This window comes from Nyctibius grandis, chromosome 10, assembly GCF_013368605.1.
Source record: "Nyctibius grandis isolate bNycGra1 chromosome 10, bNycGra1.pri, whole genome shotgun sequence".
NCBI lineage: Eukaryota > Metazoa > Chordata > Aves > Nyctibiiformes > Nyctibiidae > Nyctibius > Nyctibius grandis.
The window spans coordinates 33,597,370-33,618,905 of NC_090667.1; the positions used below are offsets into that span (position 1 = coordinate 33,597,370).

Here is a 21,536-nt window from a genome sequence, read left to right on the forward strand (position 1 = left end):
TGCTCGAGAAATATTAATGCTGCATGAATGCAGTTCTGCAAGACAGGGACTGGGGTTTATAAAGATGTTCCGTTGAGCAAAACTTATCCTGATACTGAATCCTGACTGTGGGCTGGAGCCACTTTCCATACGAGTTAGCCAGTGGCGTTGCAGTTGTATTTTTTCAGGAATGCAGTGGCCTCGCTGGCCTCATAAGAAGAAAAAGAAAGGATGCAGAAAGTCGTGTTTAGTTTCCAGGGTGTTATCTTTGTTTTTTCCCCTAAGAAACGAGACCACACATGGCCAAATCTGTTATGGCTCGCGGTGCAGTGTTGCCTGCCTGAGGTTCACCCCAGTCCTAAATCTGCGCTGTAAAAATCAGGGATTACCAAGATGGGAGTGAAAAAACCTTGCCAGCTCAGAGCTTCTGATCAGAGCTTGTAGCAGAGCCCCACACGAGGCTGCCCGGGAATTGCTTTTGTTCTTACATTGGTTTCTTGGCTCCCCTCCACGTATACCAAGGTCTAAGTGGAACATGTCCGTGGGGGAGGTGTTGGGCAACAGAAGTGATGTTTCATCCCTTGCTCTCAGTGCTCTTCAGAGGGAAAGAGCGTCTTGTGATCAAGGCACAAGACCAGGAGTCAGCCGATGTGGGTTGCTGCAAGGTTTGATTTGCTAATATTGGTTAACAGTTCTGACACCTCTGAATGCGCAGGTTGCCTGCTGCCACGAACGCAGCATGTTTTGGGGGTCTTGTGCTGTCCTTGTGGAATGAATAACTGCTCAACGGATTTAGCAAAATAATTTACCAGTGATGAACTCTGCTGTGATGGAGCCAAGGAACTTTTAGTGGCCTTAGCCTGAAGTTTGTGAAAATGGCTTTCAGGACCGATTTATAAGGGGCAAGGGAGGGAGGAAGATGAAGCAGAGGAGAGGCCACAGAGCATCTGCCTCCTGGCAAGGCGTGTTTGGACATGAGGTCTCACCCCGTCCCTTCCCCTTCTGGGGCTTTCCCTGACTCCAGCCATGGCGGGGAAGTGGACAACACATCTGACCAAGCTTCTCCTCTGACGTACAGGGCCACGGGGCTGGAGGAGGGCTGCCTGAGGTGCTGTGCAGTCACCAGGGAGTGATAGTGGAGTCAAATGCCTCTCTTCCCCGCGCAGACCAGAGCGAGGGGACCCTGGGTTATGTATGTAGGTGCTGAATGCCTGGGGGTCCCCGTGGGGAGCTGAGCGTGCTGCCCATCACGGACTCTTCTGCTGCATCGCCTGGCAATGAGCCGTAGCACAGGCTTCAAGTGCTCGAGCTGGATCCCTGCCTTTCCACCAGCATCTGCACTGGGTCCTGGCACGGGAGACTGCTCAGTCTTTCCTAAATCTGGCTGAACCATCTCCCGGGAAATGGGAGTCGGCTTCCTCGCTATCCTGCTTCCATCAGTCCCAGAGCAGCGGGTGGGGAGTCAAAGTCCCTCTGTAGCTGAAGACATACAGAGGAGCTTCCACCCCTAAAATGTACAGGTTTTGAAAATTTAATGGGGAAAAAAAAAGGGTGCTTCCTTATAGGGGAGAAAAAAAGATAAAATTAAGTAAATTGAATTGGGTCCTCTGTGCCCTCTTTTCAGGGGCAGACTTGGAGAGCTGCAAAAAGATAGGCAGGAGGGAGAAATCCCAGCTGCAGAGGTCCTGCGTGGTGGCAAGAGCCCGAGCCGTGGTCCCTGCGTGGCAGAGGGCTGCGCCGTGCTCTGGCTGTGGACACCCTCCCTGCGCTGCCCGGCTCCAACCGCCCGTCTTGTGATTGCTTTTTTTTTTTTTTAATTCTCATTATTTCAGTCCCATGATTTTGTTTTCGCTGTCCCTAATTCTTTGCCTTGGGGAAGGGAGGCAGGGAACAGCACAGGATTTGTACTGCCGTGGCTTTCGGGGTGTCGCGGGCCATAATGTGAGGTTTAAGTGACGAGGCATTGCCATCCAGGCTGCAGAAATCCCATTTTGTGATCAATGGTGGGTAGTGCTGTTCTAACGACGCTGTGTTTTCACTTTTATTCATTTCACTGTTTCACTTCTTTTCCTTCTCTTTATCCGAGCAGTGAAAATCAATCTATCATCAGCCTAAACAGCAGAAATCGTGGCGTTGTGTTCACTTTAGGGCAGTTGCTAAGACATCTTGGTGGAGTACAAGAATGTACTTGGCCAATGACAGGTAAAGATTAAATCCTGCATCCTGCTGAGTTTCCAGAATTGAAGGGATTACATTATTTCTAGGTAACTTTAATGGCACTGAGAGATAGAGTTTTAAACTTACACGGTGCTTTTCATACTAAAAAGTCCTGGAGCACTTTACTGGCAGAATTTGATGCAGAAACTGTCCTTAGAGACAAAATATGACAATTGAGTGATAGCATCGGCAAGAGAAGTAAAGAAAATCCTTATATTCACAGAATCATAGAATGGTTTGGGTTGGAAGGGACCTTAAAGACCATCTAGTTCCAACCCCCCTGCCATGAGCAGGGACACCTTCCACCAGCCCAGGCTGCTGAACGCCGGGGGAGCGGGGCAGCGAGGCAGACGTACCTATATATGTACCCATGTCGTACGCCCTCGTGAGAGAGGTGAGAACGAGCATTTGTTTCTAAATTTCATCTGAAAGCAAGTGCAGAAATGCCTCTGCACACCCGCCTGACCCGTTGCTGACCTCCTCCTGTGCCAGCTTGCTCCGCTTCCCCATCTCACTTCCCCCCTGGGACACGGGCGCTGGCGGGTCCCCGTGGCCTGGCTGACCTGGAAGTCTCCCCTCCTCTGAGTCACTCTCCTCCTCCTCAGCTGCCCTCGGGACGTGGCCAGCTCTAGGGGCTTTCTGTGTCTTGCAATTGGAAAGAAACAAGGTCGGGCAGTGGTGGCAAGGGATGGTGGATGTGACTGTGCTCCTGCCCTGTCTGCCACCTCCTGCCAGCTCTGGTGGCATCACTGGCGGAGGACACAGCGCAGAGGGAAGGTTGTGCATGAGCAGAAGGTGCCTCTCATGCCAGAAAAGTACCACTAATGGCTGTCGTCCTGCAGTGGGGTGGGACGGAGGTAGAGCCTTCCTTTGGCCACTCGCGGCTTCTCCTACCATGGAGTCCCAGAGCATCCCTGCTCAGGCGATGAGGAGAACACAGCCGGCTTCGGTTAAGCAACATCAGCCATCTCCCCATCGCTGCCCCAACTTTAACGTGTGCTGGGGTTATGTTTAAAGAGTTTGGGTGAGTCCTGGGCGAGGCTGCAGCTCTGGCACACCACAGCTCGCCTCCTGAAAAACTTTCTTCACCATTTTTCTCAGGAACATGCAGAATGGAAACTGGACCTTCTGCCAGGGAATTTCCACCCCAAATCGGTAACGTTTGAGTAGTGGGAATGAGGTGCCAAAAGAGGAGATTTTTTTTAATTTCTTTTTTTTCTGGAAAGTTGGCTGGGTGGACGTGTGATTTGGTGGTGGGTGTGGTGACCCCGGCACTGCACAGCCTTATGCTCGGAAACAGAATCACAGAATCAATGAGGTTGGAAGAGCCCTCTGGGCTCATCGAGTCCAACCATGGCCCTGACACCACCATGGCAACTAGACCAGGGCACTAAGTGCCATGTCCAGTCTTTTCTTAAACCCCTCCAGAGATGGTGACTCCACCACCTCCCTGCGCAGCTCATTCCAATGTCTAATGACATAAATGTTGCTAAGTGATTAATAAAATGACAGCCATGGCTGGTTGTAGAAGAGGCAGAGCACCACGGAGGCAAGCGCAGAATGGGCTTCAAAATTGTTTTCTGGTTAAAGGAGGTTTCAGAGTTTTCTTTGCAAACAGAAATAGAATTTATTTGTGTTTTGAAAACCAGAACTAAAGATCTCCCACTAACTTTCTGAGGAAGTTAGTTTCTGATGAAAATAGTTTGGTGTCCAAAATACACAAGGATAAGCAGCTTGGAGGAGGTCACGGCACTCAGCTGCGCTGGTCCTGTTACTCAGCACTCTGACATGCTCCGAAAGGGGTTTCGCTGGAAATCTGGAGGAGGTTTCACGATGGAAGATCGGGCTAAATAAAGGTCTTCCACCTCCATAATTCCGGCAGCTGAATTTCAGCACAGTATCTAGTCACAATGTGACACGGCTTCTCAGATTGAAGAGCCAACCTCAAACCTCGCTGATTTTGGTGGTGCTGAGTTGCAGCCGAAATGATTAACGGAGCAATCTCTGCTAAGGGGGGTTGTCCCTGAGGCCGCTGTACCTATCTGTGAAGATCATCTGAAACGAGTCCTGATAGTGATAAAATTCATTTTTGAAAGCTCCGTCTGCGGGCAGTGCCTCTTGCTGTGTGTTGGCACCGAGAGGGCTGGGCGGTGGCAGAGCCCCAGCACCAGCCTGTCCGGCACGGCACCGTGATTTCCAGCGAGACGGGGGTTGCCAGAGGCATTCAGCTGGTCATGTCATGCTCTGGGCATCCTGGCAGCTCCTCGCTGCTGGCTGGGAACAATACCAGCGTTCCCATGGGACGGCGAGCAAAAATGGGTGTATTTTAGTGTTTCCGATGAGTTTTTAAGGAGTAGCCAAAATTGACAGGCTCCAACCAGCTGTTATGCCATGGGATGTTTTATTTCTGTGTGCAGCTCCTAATTCCCTCCTGCCTCGGTGTAGTTATCAGTGGGAACGGGCCCCGATGCCCCCGAGCAGGGGTCGCCGGCCGCCAGGGCTGCGGTGCTCCCGGCGTCGGGCTGTGCCACCGAGGGCACAAATAGCACAGGGCTGGTCCCTGGAAGGGGATGCTGTTTGGGGGGGCAGAGGAAAGCCCGTCTGGGGCGTAGGAGAGACTTGGGGGGCTGTTGCTCTGATCAGAAGAGATGAGGAGAGCGGGGCAGGCAGGCGAGGACGGTCTGGCTCCGGTTTTCAAAGGGAGTTGCTTTTAAGGACTTCCTCTGGGAGGAAGAGAAAAAGAGCCGTGGAAACGATCCAAACCCTCTGCTGAGAAAGAGGGTGAGGCCAGACAGGATTGATTTGGGACTTTACTTGGGTGTGCTTGGAATTGCCTGGGCCCGGGGAAGCACCGGGAGCCGGCGGACGAAGATAACCCGTGGGCAGAGGGTGCTGGCTGGAGCCAAGCCCCGGGCTGCTGCCGCGTGAATCACCCTCCACACCTGCAGACAGCACCTTGCTGGCTGGAGCCGCAGCGATCTTTGCTGAACTGGGCTTTTTTTTTTTTAATGTAAATAGGAAATGACTCCTGCAGCTGAGTCTTTGCGGGCACGGGGCTATAAAAGGCACTGCCATTTTACATACCGCGTTTTAGCCTGAGAGAGAGGAAGGAGGCTTTGCTAACACAGTCACATAGTTAACAAGCAAATATATGTGGCTCCATAGGGCTTGAATAACTTTTGGAAGCAAAGTAGTTATGAGGGCTGAGTCCTTTGCCTGCTCGAAATGACTAAAAATAATTGCTTTTATTTCACTTATGAAGTCACAGGACCCACATGTTTCCGTGTAACATACCTGGCTCCGGCTCGTTGGCTTTGTAGCCCGTAAGGATACATCAGCTGCCCCTGGGCTCCTCTGATGCTCCTACAGGTGTCTGTGTGTGCCTGCTCCCCAGCTTGCTCTGGCTGTGGGAAGGCTTGGAAGGATGAAACCTGCAGCCTCATGCTGCAGGATGGAGCAATGAGAAGGAAAGATCACAGAATCCCAGAATCAATGAGGTTGGAAGAGCCCTCTGGGATCATCGAGTCCAACCATTGCCCTGACACCACCATGGCAACTAGACCAGGGCACTAAGTGCCATGTCCAGGCTTTTCTTAAACCCCTCCAGAGATGGTGACTCCACCACCTCCCTGGGCAGCCCCTTCCAATGGCTAATGACCCTTGCTGAGAAGAAATGCTTCCTAATGTCCAACCTGAACCTGATTGCTGCAGCGCAATCGTGGTTACAGCCTGCGCTGCGCAGGGCTCAGGCGGGATGGGGGTCAGGGGCTCCCCCGGCTCCAACAGCCCCGGAGCCCAATGGGGGGCTGGCCCACGGTGGCCACCAGCGACAGCCGAGGGGGCCCATGGCCATGACAGCACATCATAAGGGTGTGATTCAGTGGCTTTCTAGAAATGTGAGGATCTAAAAGAAGTAAAGAAGGAAGTTTTCCTTCTCTGTCTCATTCTACATTAAGAAATAAGGCAGCTTGGGTTCTCCCTTTAGGGAAAAGGGAAATTTGGCACAAAAAAGCCCCTCCCTACCTCCACACATCTCTGTACCACATGTCTCCGCTTCACTATTCACTTGTTTTGACATAAAGTACTTTCCCCATAAAATATTAGTCACAACTTTGGCTTCAACCAGCCAACTCTTAACCTTCCTCAAAACAGTTTGAAACGGGTGACGTTAGCAACGTGTGATGGCGATGGGCAGGGGTGGGTGGATTTAGCGCTTGCGGAAGGTTCTGCGTTGAGTTTTGGGAGCCCAAAACCTGCCGGCTGCCTGGGCTGACGTAGGGATGTCCCCAGGGACCTGCCAGCAGATCAGAGGGTCTTTGGTGGGTCCCTTGAATAAGGCAAACCATGAGGACGGAAAACCAGAACACCTGGTAACGGCATCGTGGGGATGCTTATCAGTTTTGTCAACGGAGGCTGAAGAAGCTGGAGTGATGACTATGGCGTAAAGTTGACTAATCCATGTTGATGGGTGTCAGATTTGAACTAGCTGCCTAAAATCCTGTTTCCAAGCAGTTCAGCACCAAGGGGAAGGAAAAAAACCAACCCTAAGTGGCTTGTTGGATCAGATACAGGTTCCTGAGAGTTCCTGGGAAGGAAGGGGCACGGGATGTTTGGGTTAGAGCTGTAAAAGTCTATTGCAGGCCTATAGCAGCTGCACAGGCGAGCAAGCTTGTAGTCACTGTGGGATCCGGCGTGGAAGGAGCCCTGCCATCCCCGGGCTTCCTCAAGTAATTATGACAATTATTGCACTCTAATGAGAACCTGCTCCATTTTCTCATCCCTCCACTCTGCTGCTCTTTCCTCATGGCTGCTTCTTCAGAGCCCTTCTTTGTAAAACCCACCTGGCAAAGGGCTTGTATTTTATTTTTAAAAACAGAAAAATCTTTGGAAATTAGTAGTTTCGCTGTGCGTTATTATGCTTATAATCCTCTAATTTGGTAATAAGTCTCTCATCACAGCCATGCAGAATGACGAGCAGAGCCAGCCCGCAGAGGTGTCCCTGATGGACCACTGACTCCACGGCTGGTCCCCAGGAGGGGCAGGGAGGAGATGCACCTCCCAGTAGCGGCGGCGAGGGCCTTGGTGGCAGAAATATGAAATGGACAATTCCCAGCAACAACATCAGAGCGAAGGAACGTGACCACGCACTGATAACGTGAAGCCATTCTTGAAACAGAGTCAAGCACAGGTGACTGGTGAGAAACCCCTGAAACAAGAGATGCCACCACGGGCAGCTCGGGTGGCTGCTGCGTGACGGTGCTGCCCTGGCCATGGGTTTTAGTGCATCCTCCTGGTTCACATTCTCTCAGTGTAGCAGAGGAAGGAGGATGGTCCAAGGGGCCCTGGCCCAGTGGTCACACAGGTGGTAAAACCATGTTTTACAGATGTAAAGGATGTCGGGACGTTTCAGCTGACCAGCTCCTTTCACCAGCTGTAGCTTTTTTAATTATAAGATGTTAAGATTAAAAAATGCTCATAAGGGGGGAAAAAAAGTAAATAAAGCCCAGGTAGGTGCTAGGGCAGCAGACCCTGTTTCCAGACTCTGTGTGCAGCCCGTGACTCTGCTCGGAGATGCTCAGACACCCAGAATGGGGGCAGGAGATGAGGGGCAAGAGCTGACAGCTGACAGGGGGATGTCTCCATAGAGCACGTCCTCGCAGGAGGAGACAGCCCTGGCCTGAGCGGGAGCTCGTGGATAATCTCTGTTCTGTGTTGTTCTGGCGTAACGGGGGGCTCCGCTCAAGCTGATTTCTCTGAGCCTAAGCTCAGCCCTGCAGTGTCTGTGCTGCGCTAGTGTGTGCACAGAGAGAGGAGGGAAGAAGGCAAACCTTTCAAGAAAGACATCTATAAATAGCAATTTATCTTGACAGCCCCATCCCTCCCCAAAAAAGTCAGGAGAAAACAGCAAATACCATCCCTTTGCTAGGGATACTTTCTGCTCAGGAGCGTTTTTCAGGGCTGGCTCTTGAGCAGATGCGATACCAGGAGGCAGAGGAAGGTGCAGGCTGCGAGCGAGGACCTCCAGCCCCTAATTACAGCCTGATGCTCTCAGGGCTTCTGCCCAGCCCGCTCCCGTAACAGGATTTTTCCCACTTCCAACACTGCAAAGAGGCAAAGCAGTGCAAGTACACAGCTGGCTGAGTGCGGCGTGCGGTGCCGAGCCACACCTTTAGAAAAAAAAAGGGACTTCCAGATGATTAGATTTGAAAGATCCCAGTAGCTAATTGGGTTCTGCACAGCCTGGCTCCCCGGGCAGGAGAGCCGCCCGGCTGCCAGGGCTGGTGGCCAGTCAGGCAAGTGGTCATCTCTACCTTCCTGCACCCTATTAAAAGGACTGTATCTTTACATCATGCCACCCTTCTGGATTGCAAGGTGGTGGCAACAGACACCTTGCTCTCAGCAGAGCTGAACCCTGAGTAAACCCCTGGTAAGCACCGCGGAAAGGAGGCTGGAGTAGATCTGGCTTAGGTTAGAAAGGGGTTATGTTCTCCAAAGCACCGCAGCGTCGGTCCCAGTGGAGGAGAGGTGGATGGGAGAGGTGGGGGTGACAGGGAAAGCTGGTTGATGGGCACACTGGCATCGGGGATGGCTTTACTCAGAGCCACAGCTGGCTCTGAGATCCCAGGGAAAGCTCTGAGCCCTGGGAAGCGAGGGATGAGAAATGCAGAGCAGGGTAAGATGAAAACGAGACCAAGTCATCACTTCCCAAAACCTTCACAGTGAAGGAAACACCTCCCACCGTCTGGAGGATCCATGGGAATATTACAGTATTTGTTCCAAAAACATGACTGGGTGGATACAGAATTACTGACGCAGACACCGGCAGCTAATTGAATTCAGACGTAGGAACCCTGGACACCATCTGGCCTCAATAAAACGTGGGTCCGTAGCTGTTTCTTAGCAGATGGTTATTCGTTTTCATAATCTTAAATCAAAAGATCATTTTTGTAGCTGGAGATCAAAGGTACTTAATGTCTCCTCGGTCGAGGTTTACAAAGCGAAACCTCTGTCCTCTGTTTTGGTGTTACGTGTGAGGCAGACGGGGGGGTTTTCCCCTGAAACCTCTGCAGAGGCTCCGGGCGACCACATCTGGGCAGCAGCTGCAGATGTTCGCAGCTCTTTGGGGCTGGGGCTTTATTTTCACTAGAGAGACATACGGTTTATAAAATCGGAAGGGACGGTTGTAACGAGCTCGTGTGGCCATTCGTATTTCCCCAGATCACTGGGATCTCTCCCATGTGAATTTTTTGTGATGAAATAATTTTTTTTCCCTTGGAGAAAAATGCACAAAGCACCGTCCGACCTCTCCAACATTCATCCCATACTCAGCCCTGCGGAGCGGCTGTGTGAGGCCAACGCTGTCCGGACTCTGGCATCCCCGGGGGGGTGAACCCACGGAGGTACGAGGCAAGTCTCAGACTCCTCGGTGGAGAGGGTGGGCGAGCGCTCGCCTCCGTGCCTGCACGTCAGCGCTGCTCCGCCGGCCGGCGCAGGGGAGGAGAGGGGGCGAGGTGCGTTTACGTGGAAAGTACTTCCACACCCACCCAAAAACCTCTAGGATTGACGTGATCTTTGCCACCTAAGAACGAAAGGTGTGTGGTTACTCGGAGCACCGCACGTACAGGTTGCAACAAACCGAGTCCTGTTTGTAAACCCCACGTTCACAGCAGCTACCTGGGGGCTGATGCGCAGCTCCCATCAGCGTGAAGGTATAACCGAAACGCGCCTCCTCTCCCGTGACCCACGCTGCCAGGGTGCTCTTGGCATCTCAAACGCCGATGCACGCGGTTAATATTCACGCCACGGTCAGCAGGAGAAGAGCACGAGCCCTCCCCTGCCATCGCGCGGGTGCTGCCCGCCGGCCTCGCCTGCGCTATGGAAATCACCTCCCCAGCAGACAGCACGGTCCCACCTCGGTTCCCATTCACCTGGAGATGAAAGTGCTCCGGCTGCCAGTGTAGGCGGGGCAAAACTATTTAAAAACCTCATTAGAGAAAGTATTTGGGGAAAGACAGCAACACCCTCAGTTGTGGTTAGCTCCAGGTCTTCTCAGCCAGATCACTCCTGATACGGAGGGAAGGGCCCTATGAGAGACATTCCTGTCAACTAGGACTTCCCGTAGGGATGCCTTGGGTGTGCTTGGCCTGTTCTCTGTCCTGGTGGGCTGCGTTTTCTATGTAAATACGGGCACGTTCCTCTCCAGGTGCTGTTGAGGTGGGGATGCCCGATGGCATCGGGGCTGCTGAGCAGTGCGGAGTGGTCCAGTTTCGTGCCGGAGGAACGCGGTCAACAAAACTGTGGTAACCTTGATGAGGCACGAATCCACCGAGAATATTTCCTATTCCATTTAATTCCCGTTTGTGCTCATTTCAGCTGAGCTTGCAGCAGGAGTAATGCCCAATCCACATCTGGCTCGTGATGCACATGGGATCAGACCAGGAGTTTGGGAGGAGGTGGATCTGGATTCAGAGGTTTGGCTTCTTATTTAGAAAATGACTGGTTACATTCTCCCACGGCTGCTCCAGACTACCCCAGAGCTTAATGATGTTCACATCCAAGTGTTTTTTGAGTCTGCATGACTAGGAAACAATAATCTCATGTGTATGGTTTGTCTGGCCTGTTAGGAAGGAGCCCGTGTGCCTGCATTTCCCCCACCGCCTGCGTCTTCTTTGCGTCCCATTTATTCAAAGGGGTCAAATGTTCGTTAACTACTAACGAGCGAGTGCCAGTAAGCCCTCTCTCTCTCTCAGCACAGTCAGCCACCCGCACACCCGCCGCAGGACAGCTGCAGCCCTCAGCCAGCCATGGGACACCCCACTCCCTCGCAAGCAGGTGCCTGAGCCCGGGTGCTCCTACAAGCCTGCGAAGACCAGGCTGGGCCGACACGCTCGGGCTCAAAGTTCAAGGTTGAACTCATCTGTGTCCTGACATGAACTGCAGGAGGAACATAGGATTTCTGAAATCCAATGAGCAAGTTCAGAATACTTTTTATGTTAGTGTTTGACTCAGCTGTGATGGACTTTGGCCCTGTAGCTGTTGTTATCTACATCGACCTGAAAGAACAAAATCTCCCCAGACTACAAGCCCCGGTGGGATCGATCCTGCTGGGCTACGGGGATGCCAGCAAAAAATAAATAATGCTGTAGTTAAAAGGTGGGGTTTTTCTAAGTCATAGATCTAAAGGCATCCTACTTGCTTTGCATACTTGCAGAGCACCATCCTTCCTGCTTTTCAGATCTCAAAGCCGAAGCAGAGAGACATCTGATGAGGCTTCATCGCTGACTCACTGTTTGATGTGAGGCAGAAGGAGGAATGTGATCAGATACCATCGTGCAAAGCATCCACCAGACAGCTCTGGCACTCGGGAGGAGCAGCAGCTCCTGCTCCAGAGCAGGATGGGTTGGCAGCCCAGCTGTCCTGCCCGCAGCTGCCTTCTGGCACCTCCAAACTGGGGTAGCCTCCGCCATCCCCTGCCCCACCTGAGCTCTGCAGAGGCCACACAGCCCGGGGACGGCAGCAGGGGACAAGCGATGTCCCTGCTCGTGCTAGCAGGGTCAGGCTGGAGGGGCGTGCAGCTGGAGGGGTGTATGTGGCTGTGCACGGGTGCACACCAGGAGTTCTTTCCCACGAGATGGTGCAACCAGCCAGCGGGGAACTGGTTAAACAGCGTGAGCTCCTGGGCTGGGCGGTGCGAGGCAGGGCAGGATGTCACCCGGGAAGCCGGCGTGTTTTATTAAACAGAGCCCCAAAGTGGGCTAAACTCTCTTATTATGAATTGTAATGTCCACAAATTTTGCCACTTCCAGATAGTTTCCACCTACGCGCTCCTCCCACGGCTCCACTGGGTGCTGGCAAACATCTCGGCTCAAAGAGGGGAACGGCTTTCATTTGAATAGTCCTGGGGCAAGTTTCACTGAGCGGTGCCAGCGTCGTTCCCGCAGCTCTCGGGTGCCCGGCAGCCATCCCGGGCAGTGCCAGAGGGAGGGCCCCTCGCTTGCCCACGACTCCACAGAGACCACAGCTCTCGCTCGGTTTTCCCCGTGATTTATCCAAGCAGAGGGCATGGCAGCCGAGGTAATTAAGCAGCGATGGGTGCACGTACTCGCAATATTAAATCTCGACTTACTCCGATTCCTTTCATGGCGGCGGCAAGCGTGGCCAGCTGGGCCATTGAGGCGGAGAGTCACACACATGCAGCTGAACCCACCGGCCTTCACGCTAAATCCAAGCTTGTGTAACTACCTGCGGGCTACCAGACGGCCGAGGCAGAGCCCTGGTGGGTGACAGACCGCTCCTCAGAGCCTACGCTGCGAAGTCACACCGTGCCCCTTGGGGATCCTGCAGCAGTCAGGTTCAGGTTGGACATTAGGAAGCATTTCTTCTCAGCAAGGGTCATTAGCCATTGGAAGGGGCTGCCCAGGGAGGTGGTGGAGTCACCATCTCTGGAGGGGTTTAAGAAAAGACTGGACATGGCACTTAGTGCCCTGGTCTAGTTGACAGGGTGGTGTCAGGGCAATGGTTGGACTCGATGATCCCAGAGGGCTCTTCCAACCTCATTGATTCTGTGATTCTGTGAGGCGGTGGGGGGTTGATGGAAGCACCATCCCGCGTGGCTGACAGCACCCTCCTGCCCACTGCGGACTTTCAAATCCACCCCAGAGGCTGGTGCCGTGGCTGGAGACCTGCCTCTCTCAGAAGAGCTGCCGCCACTTTTACTGAGCAAAGGCTGGGCGAGGAGCGCACCCCGCTCCGCTGCGCTCTTAGGGGCAGTTGGGAAACTTTTATTTGGGCAAAAAGTAATGGGAATTCCTTCTGGAGGCCTTGAGGCCGCCCGTCAGGTGCGGAGGGCTAACGGTGTCCGTGCGTGGCGCAACCTCAGCGCCCGGCCGTGGCTGCGGGGCGGCGCCGTGGCTGTTCCCTCACCTCCGGTGCCAGTAACCCGAAACGGGATTGCTGGAAATGAGAGCGAGGGAGAGTCAGCGCTCTGATTACAGGCCACAGGCACATGCCTGGCCTTCATGGATATATTAAGTAAGAGACATTTTAAAACAAAACCACCCTCAGTAACCTTATCGTAAGCCTGAATCCACAACCCATCTGTTAACTCCCGGCGCTGCCCACGTAGGCTCCGATCAGACGTCGGTGCCAGGGATTTTCGGAACGTTTCCCCCCCAAATCGCTGGGGTCCCGGGGACGGGGCAGGTCCTGGGGCTCAGCCCACACCTTCCAGCCGCCCCCCAAGCCCGTGCCTTTTACTGCGCCTGTAAATAACTGCAAATCCCCTTGGACACGAGCTGCCGCTGTCCTGTGACTCTCAGCCCTCCTGAAACGAGCGCGCAGGAGACCTGCTGCTCCGCGGACGGCTTTAGAAAAATTAAGCCTTTTTAAACATTTTGCTCCTGCCTTAATTGTACGTTGTAAAGGAACCCTCCATGTAGAAATAATTCAGCAAACAAAATCGAGAAGGCAAATTGATGATTGCATCAGCCCTAGCTTATGAAAACTGATCCCCGGGAAAATGTAATTCAACTCTCCAGCAATCTAACTTGATGCCCAAGAATGTAATAACTCCATTGGGATCCTCTTTTTAGGGGGACTCCTAAATCCTTGGCAACGTCCCTTAAGGTCATGAGCAAATCCTGATATGGAGAATTGTTTGGCAGGCACGAGAACAGTAAAAGGGCTAAATAATTGGGGATTACCTCTAACCCTGATGTGTAGCTCACCACCCACTGCAGGAATGTACCGAATATCTGAAAGAGCATGCAGGAGTCAGGCGATTCATGGGCATGAAACTGTCCACGTACACTTGGAGTCTGAACTTAAAATGCAGAGCAGGTTGGCCCCAGACCTCATTTTTCATTAGCAATCAGCTGCAGCAAGCTCTAATTATTTCTGTTGCCTCGGACAGAGGGTCAGTGACGGGACAGATTAAAAATTGTACATATTTTTTTCTGTCCTTTGTTTGGAAAATGACAGCTTGGGTCTGCAGGGCAGAGAATGACCCACCTGATTCAGTACCCGTTACTTACGCTGGTTACTTTCCCCTGAAGTGCAGGAGGGGACAAACACATCCCTTGCATTTTTGTTGATGGTTATTGCTGAATTTGTTCAGAGATTATGGCTGTAAACGCCAGGTTTGCGGGCTCAGACGTGAAATACCGAGAAGACCGTATCGAGCGGGACAACGTAAGCATCTGCTTTTTGGGAGCCCCGCGTCACTGATACAGCGCTGCTTTATGCTGGAGATGCAGCCGGGGTCTCGTGAAGAGGTTTTGGGGTTTTCTAAACCTCGCATTGACAGCTAGCAGATCTCTGCGAGGCTCTGACTTCCCTCAGGGTTCCTCCTGGTAACGACACGCACCTTCAGCTGGCGGTGAGCCTTAAAAGGCCCGTCTCCACGGCCCCTATGAAATGTGCTCTCACGTTATACCCCCTGACCTCAGAGTCCTCTCGCTGTGGAGCGGACCAGGACGCTCCGAGGCGACAGCAGAGGCTCCGCGCTGGAGTTCTGCTGTTACCTTATCTCGGTGAACGCGCCCTGTATCTGATGAGCTTGCCCCTACTTGTTCAGCGTGACCACGGCCCTGCGAGAGCGGAGCTTTGCTGGGGCAGGTACAGCCATGGGCCCTGCACTCACCAGCTGCTGCCCAGGGGCTGCGGGTGCTTTGCAGGGGCATGAAACGTCCCAAAGCTCTCCGTGATACCGGCGTCCACCGAGAGCCCTTCCGTAGCGACCCTCGGTTATTCCGCGTGGTGTTTCCAGCCTTCTGGGGCTGCAGATTGAACCGGGGGCTGTGTTTGTGCCTCTCGCTTTGGGGGTGCGTTTGTTTTCCCACTCTGCGTAAGGAGCTCGGCAAGACGCCGCCGTCGCCGCTGTGCCGGTAGGAGCCTCTCGGCCCATCCCGCACCCTCGGCTCCGTTCCAGGCCTGAAGCTGCCCCGGTGCTGCGTACCCACCCCGCACCCCCGCTGCGGACACCGGGCCCCATCCGAAACGGGGCGGGGGCGGAGGCTCCCACCGGGACACACGTGCAGGCGGGGCGGGCGGGGGGGGGAGCGCTGCCGCCGGGCCCCCGCCGGGTGCTCGCCCCCCCGCGCCGGGTGCTCGCCCCGGGGCGGCCCCGCCTCCCCCCGGCACGTTGCGCGGCGGCGGCGGCGCTGCCGACACGTGAGGCTCATGTGACGGGGGGGGGGGGGTGTGCGGGGCGGGGGGGGCCGGCGCGCCCGCCCCGGCGGCCGCCAGACGTGCCGGCAGTCACAGGGTAGCGCACGTCGCTCCCGTCCACCCACTCGCCCGCATTTAACCCGGCCCGCCGCCGCCCGCCGCTCCTCAGCCCTTGCGCGGCGCGGACGCGGCATGAGCAGCCCGCCTTGAGCGCCGCTCCGCCCCGGCTCGCTCCGCTCCGCAGCGCTCCGCACCCCCCCCCCCCGCCGCCATGGAGCGGATCCCCAGCGCGCAGCCCCCGCCCGTGTGCCTGGGCAAGCTGCCCGCCCTGGAGAGCGGCGACGTGCCGGGGTAAGGGGACGGCGACCGGCGGGCTCGGGAGGGAGGAGCGGCCCCGCCGCGGCCCCCCCCGGGGACAGGGGTAATTTCGCTGCTTTCGTTTCGCCCCGTGCAGGCTGGACTTCGCGCACATGTACCAAGTTTACAAGCCCAGGAGGGGGTTAAAGAGGAGCGAGGACAGCAAGGTAAATGGGGAGGGGGGCTGCGGGACAGCCCGCCCTGCCCAGGGGAGTTCTCCCGGCGGAGGCAGCCCCCTGCGTGGGGCTGGGCTGGGGGAGCGGGTGTGGGGCTGGGGGAGCGCAGCCGTTATCCCGGGGAGAGGGGGGACACACGGGGAGCGGGCAGGGTCTGCGGGAGCGCAGCCGTTACCCCGGGGAAAGGGGGGATCCGCAGGGCGCGCTGCCGCGGAGCGCTGACCCGCTGCCACCGGCTTTGCAGGAGACCTACAAGTTGCCTCACAGGCTGATCGAGAAGAAGAGGCGCGACAGGATCAACGAGTGCATCGCCCAGCTGAAGGACCTGCTGCCCGAGCACCTCAAGCTGACGGTGGGTGCGAGCGGGGGGCGGCCCCGGGGCCGGGGCTGGACGGAGCCGGTGCCTTCCCGCAAAGGCTCCCGCGGCCGGCGCTTTGCCTGCATGGCAGCGAGGGTGTGGGGTGGTGGGGTTTTTTTTCCGTTTTCTTTCTTTTTTTTGTCGTTCCCCCGGTGTCCCGCACCCCGCGGTGGCCGCACGCCCGAGGCTGGCTGCAAACGCATCCCCGGCTGCCCCGGGGGCGAGTCCTCGGGTGGCCCCGTGAGCTGCGGGGTGCCCCCGGTGCCGGCCGAGGGGAGCCCCCGGGCGGGTTCCCCCGTGCCTGGGTCGCGGTGCCAGCAGGGGCAGCAGAACGGAGAAATAAAACGCTTCTCTGAGCTATGCGGCTGGTCCGAAAATACCCCCGGGGTTCCGTGGTAGCAGTTCCTGGAGCCCGCTTTTCAACTTGCTGTCACGGAATATTGTCCTGCACGGTTCAGGATCAAGGCTCTGCCTTTAAAGCCTTTTCTGCAAACTGCCTCGGTCCTTCCCCTGTTATTCGGAAACAGTTGGCAGCCCCGTCGGGCTCCTGCGTGCGTGGCCATCGCCGCGGCAGACGCCAACCTGTCCCTTTGCTTTCAGACTCTAGGTCACCTGGAGAAGGCTGTGGTTCTCGAGCTCACCCTGAAGCATGTGAAGGCACTGACCAATCTCATCGAGCAGCAGCAGCAGAAAATAATTGCTCTGCAGAATGGTTTACAAGCGGGTGAGTATTCAAAGCGTATCGTGTGAGAACCTGCGTGCGCTTGACGGACTTTTCTCTCAGAGCCTTTGAAATGCAGTTGTGACACTTCGTTCCTGAGAAGGGAGGAGGCAGGAGTTCTTCCCTTTAATCGCTGTCATTTTTCTCTGGCTTTGCTTATGAGCTTTTGCAAAAAAAAAGGTGCATTTCTCAATATGGTCAGTGTCGAGTGCCCTGTGGAGTCGTTTGCCAATTAAATTGGATTTTAAGTAGTTTTATTTAAAGCCCAGGTTTGCTGTGAGATTCTCTCCAAAGCCATTTGAATCTTGCCATTCGTGTTCATGAGCTTTGAATCAAACCCTGTTTTGTTTGTTTGAGGGTTTTTTTCCTGAAACTACATAAAATTTACTTTTTATACACACCTTTTTTAGTGCTGTTTAGAAATGAGCTAGCTTGTGTTCTGCAGGGGAAGAGGGGACCTGGTTTATCAGCTTATCATGCTTTAGATGTACTTCCTCCTTCTGTTTTCACATGTGAATCTGGTAAAGTGAAATGTAGTTTTTCTGAGGAGCCTTCCACTGCTCTGACAGCCACAGGGAGTGCAGTAGAGCTCGGAGCTGAAGCAGGATCGCCCGAGGTTGGCAGAGCTGCTGGCGGGCAGACGTGCTCGGGGAGCTGTGCCTGGAGGTGGAGAGCGACGCGCTCTGCCTTCCCCGGGGTGTTTCCCACAGAAGGCACCAGCTCAGCTCCTTTGCTCAGTACTTTAGCACCTGTTGAAGGTGGCATATACAGTAAATACTAAAAAATAATAAAATTGTTATATAAAAGCAGACAGGTGGATGTTCAAATAAAAATACACGCTTACGCAGAGGTCAGGGAGGTGTCTGCAAAGCTCAGCTTGGCCATCAGGTCCCCTTGTCAGGCTGTGCTGTAACCAAAGTTTAATATCGCCTCGAGTCCACCTCAAAGATGGTAATGGAACTATTTAGCACGTTGTTAATTTTTAATTTCTTTCTGTTAATGTTTCCTCAGGTGACCTGTCATCAAGAAACCTTGACTCCAGCCAGGAAATGTTTCGATCCGGTTTCCAGATGTGTGCCAAGGAAATGCTGCAATACCTGGCGAAGCACGAGAACGGCAAGGACCTGAAGCCGTCGCAGCTGGTCAGCCACCTGCACCGCATGGCCTCCGAGGTGCTCCAGGGCCGCAAGGCCGCAGACATCCCTCCCAAAATGGTGGACTTGAAAGAGAAACCCGTCTCCTTGACCAAAGCGGCGGAGGGGCACGGGAAGAACTGCGTGCCCGTGATCCAGAGGACATTCGCTCACTCCAGCGGGGAGCAGAGCGGCAGCGACACGGACACAGACAGCGGGTACGGGGGAGAGCTGGAGAAAAGTGACTCCAAATCCGAACAGCAGTATTTCAAAAAGGATACTGAACTCAAGTACGCTGTGCAGGAGAGAATAAGCTCTATTAAGCAAGAGACTGAGGACCCGCCGGCCAAAAGGAGCAGGCTGGAGTCGCCGGAGGACGAGGGCCCTTTTGGCAGCGACGTGATGGGCTCTGCCAGCAGCTTCCTGGGCCCCCACGCTCACCAGCCGCCCCTGTGCCTGCCTTTCTATTTGATCCCACCATCCGCGACCGCCTACCTGCCCATGCTGGAGAAGTGCTGGTACCCGGCGTCCGTGCCCGTCCTGTACCCCAGCCTCCCAGCTTCTGCCGCAGCACTTTCGGGGTTCATGAACCCTGATAAAATCTCCCCGCCTCTGCTGATGCCCCAGAGACTCCCTTCTCCCGTCCCGGCCCATTCCCCTATCGACTCCTCGGCTCTGCTTCAAGCTTTGAAGCAGATTCCTCCTTTGAACTTGGAAACCAAAGACTAAGCACAGTGTGACTTTTTTTTCTTTTTTTTCTTTAGTTTGAGACTGTTTCACTTTTCTATATTGGCTGGGCTGAGGTGTGGGGATGCGGTTCACTGCGAGTAGGAAGCTAAATCCCCTTTTCTCTGACCTGTCAGGTAGCTTGGAGAAGGATGAAGGATGCGCCCAGGTTAGCGATTCAGAACTACTTTCAAAATTAAAAAAAAAAGGGTTTTCTGCTTTCCTCCTTCCCTTCCCTCTCTGCATCTACAGAACAGCAGCTGACTCGCTCAGCTGCGACTCTGTTGCAAAGCTGTGAAAAAATATTCCATTGGGCAGACTTGGTGGTAGGGTCTGAGTATAAAAATATGGTACTTCTCATAAGGGCTTTTAAGGCAAGGGCCCCGCTGCCGGTGGTCGGAGCTGAGCTGACCCCGTGGGTCGGCGGTGTCTGTGTCGGTGGCAATGCCACCGAGCGCGGAGGAGGAGCGGAGCAGCGGTCACTGCTTGGTCATGCACAGTCAGGTAGACTTAAGACGGGTTTCTCTCCACACCTTTGCTGATACATATATATATATATATATTTTTTAAGAAATAAGAGGTAGATGCTGCTTGGAAGCTTTACATGGCGTACATCTAATAAATCAATTAACACGGCGCCCCTTCCTGGAACGTGGGCTGCTAGTTTGGGCCGGGGAGGGGAGGAAATATCCCAAGGATCACTGTGCTTGTTGCACCTGACTCCGGGCCCCGCGCCACCGCTGTACGGTTGCTCCGGGTCTGGTCTGGGGGAGATGACAACGGTTTGTGAGCTGGCAAGCAGCGGTGGGGCGAGGGCTGCCCGCGAGAGGGGTGATGGAGCCGGAGGCGGCAGCGCGGTGCCCGCTGAACGTGCCCCTGTCAGTGCCTTTGGAAACGGCGAGGCTGGGATCCTCAAAGGAGTCTGATCCCGGCGGGGTTTGAGCATCTAAATTCCTTAAGTCTCCTTGGCAAACCCTGGCCCACATTGCTGTGCTGAAGAGCGAGGGTCAGGGTGGTGACACTCGTCCCGTTGCACTGCCAGGGTCTCTCTCCACAGAGGAACATCGTGTCCAATTTGGCTTTTTTTAATGATTAAACCACTGCAAAATGCAGTGCTGGGTGTTTTTTTTCTTACTGGTTTTGAGAACTCGTGTCCAGAAACCCTGTTGTATGGATTTTCATTTCGCCCTCCCATTGCACCAGCTGTTGAGATGCACTATGCTCGATTGCAGATTGTGTTCTATCGTTTATTTTGTTGTCGGTTTTTGGTTTTTTCTTTTTGGTATACAGTTGTTGCCTTTATTTGTAAAATCCTGTTATAAATATATATATATATTATATAAATATATTAAAAGGTAAAACGTTTCAGATGTCTATTTGTATAACTACTTGAGCATAAAGAAGTGAGAAACATGAATGTATTCTTGTTTCGGGGTTGTCTTTTTTTTTTTTGAAGAGAAGAAATTTTCGTTTTTCTCTAGGGAGAGGTACAGTGTTTATATTTTGGAGCCTTCTTCAAGGTGGGATATATTGTACATATTTTTATCTTGAGTAAATGTTAAGTAGTTGTTTAAAAATACTTAATAAAATAATTCTTTTCCTGTGGAAGATAAGGGTTTGCCTCCTGCGCTTGTAAATATTTGAGCAGGGTCGTTTCGCGTGGGCTGAGGTGGGCAGGGAGGAGCGGGGCTCCCCTGGCACCTCCCGTGCCATCGGTGCCCCGAGGCAGTCAGGGTCCCCTTACCCCTGTCCCCAGGGGGAGTTGCTTATTTTAACTCCCTTGGCACCCCCAGGGATTTTTCTCCTCCCTGATCCATGTGAGGTGCCAGGAGAGCCTGGCTGGCTTGTCTGCTGTCTCCTTATTGCACTTGGTGATCCCTGGGCCTGGCTTGTTGGCTCATCTGCCCTGAGCTCAGCAGCGAGGAGGAGGAGGAGGAGGAGGAGGAGGAGGAGGAGGAGGAGGCGAAGGTAGCCCCTCGCCATGGAGGGTCCACTGTCTTCTGCAGGCTTTGGGCTTTTTACAAACGGGCTTTGCTTTGCCAGTGTCCCTCAGCCCTGCATCCAGCCTCGCGGGGCGAGGGGCACGGGGGGCGTGCGAGGCACGGGGTGGCTCCTTGCTCGAGGGCTGGCGTGGCTGGTGGGGGGCCAGGGCCACCCGCCTCCGCCCAGGAAAGCCCCGGTTGGCTCCATGGTGGGCCCGTTGGCTGGCAGGGATGGCCACCCCACCCCGCTGCCGCGCTTCTCCCCTGCGCTCCCGTGGCTGTTTTACTGGTTTGGGACTTTTCACAGGTTCGGTGTCGAGCAGCCTGGTGCCTCTTGGCTCGTGCTCGGGAGATGTGGTACGCGCTGCCCACGGGCTCCTGCCCTGCCTCGCCAGCAGCAACACGCTGCTTCCAACCTCTGTGCAAAGCGGAGGGGACCCCAAACCTCTCCCCAGAGGCAAGAGATGGGCGAAGCGCGGCTCTGGCCTGCGAGGGACGGGTGGGTGGGAGGACTCGGTTTCGCTGCCTACACGGGGACGGGGCATGGGTGCTTCTGCGGGGTGTCTGAGGTTTTCACAACGCTGATGAATCACAAAACGTGGCGAGAGGTTGAATGCTCGACCCAGACAGCGCGGCTCAGCCCTGGGCTGCGGCACCTCGGGGACCCCACCGGAGGAGAGGCAGGTGCCCGGTTGGACTACGGGCAGCTTGTAGTAACGT

The 21,536-nt window shown here is 54.5% G+C and overlaps 1 protein-coding gene across 1 annotated transcript; it reads left to right on the forward strand.

Moving 5' to 3' along the window:
* Positions 1-15,431: 15,431 nt before the first annotated feature.
* On the forward strand, positions 15,432-20,447 carry BHLHE40 (basic helix-loop-helix family member e40). The gene is made up of 5 exons (XM_068409422.1): positions 15,432-15,714; positions 15,818-15,887; positions 16,141-16,248; positions 16,855-16,978; positions 17,987-20,447. The coding sequence occupies exons 1-5, from the start codon at positions 15,635-15,637 to the stop codon at positions 18,835-18,837; spliced, it is 1,233 nt and encodes a 410-aa protein (XP_068265523.1). The 5' UTR covers positions 15,432-15,634; the 3' UTR covers positions 18,838-20,447.
* The last annotated feature ends 1,089 nt before the right edge of the window (positions 20,448-21,536 follow it).

Bases quoted from the DNA above. Each gene is read 5' to 3' on its own strand.
- BHLHE40 (XM_068409422.1), top strand. From the start codon at position 15,635: ATGGAGCGGATCCCCAGCGCGCAGCCCCCGCCCGTGTGCCTGGGCAAG. The intron at 15,715-15,817 runs GTAAGGGGACGG...CGCCCCGTGCAG, and splicing joins GAGAGCGGCGACGTGCCGGG to GCTGGACTTCGCGCACATGT. The intron at 15,888-16,140 runs GTAAATGGGGAG...CCGGCTTTGCAG, and splicing joins AGAGGAGCGAGGACAGCAAG to GAGACCTACAAGTTGCCTCA.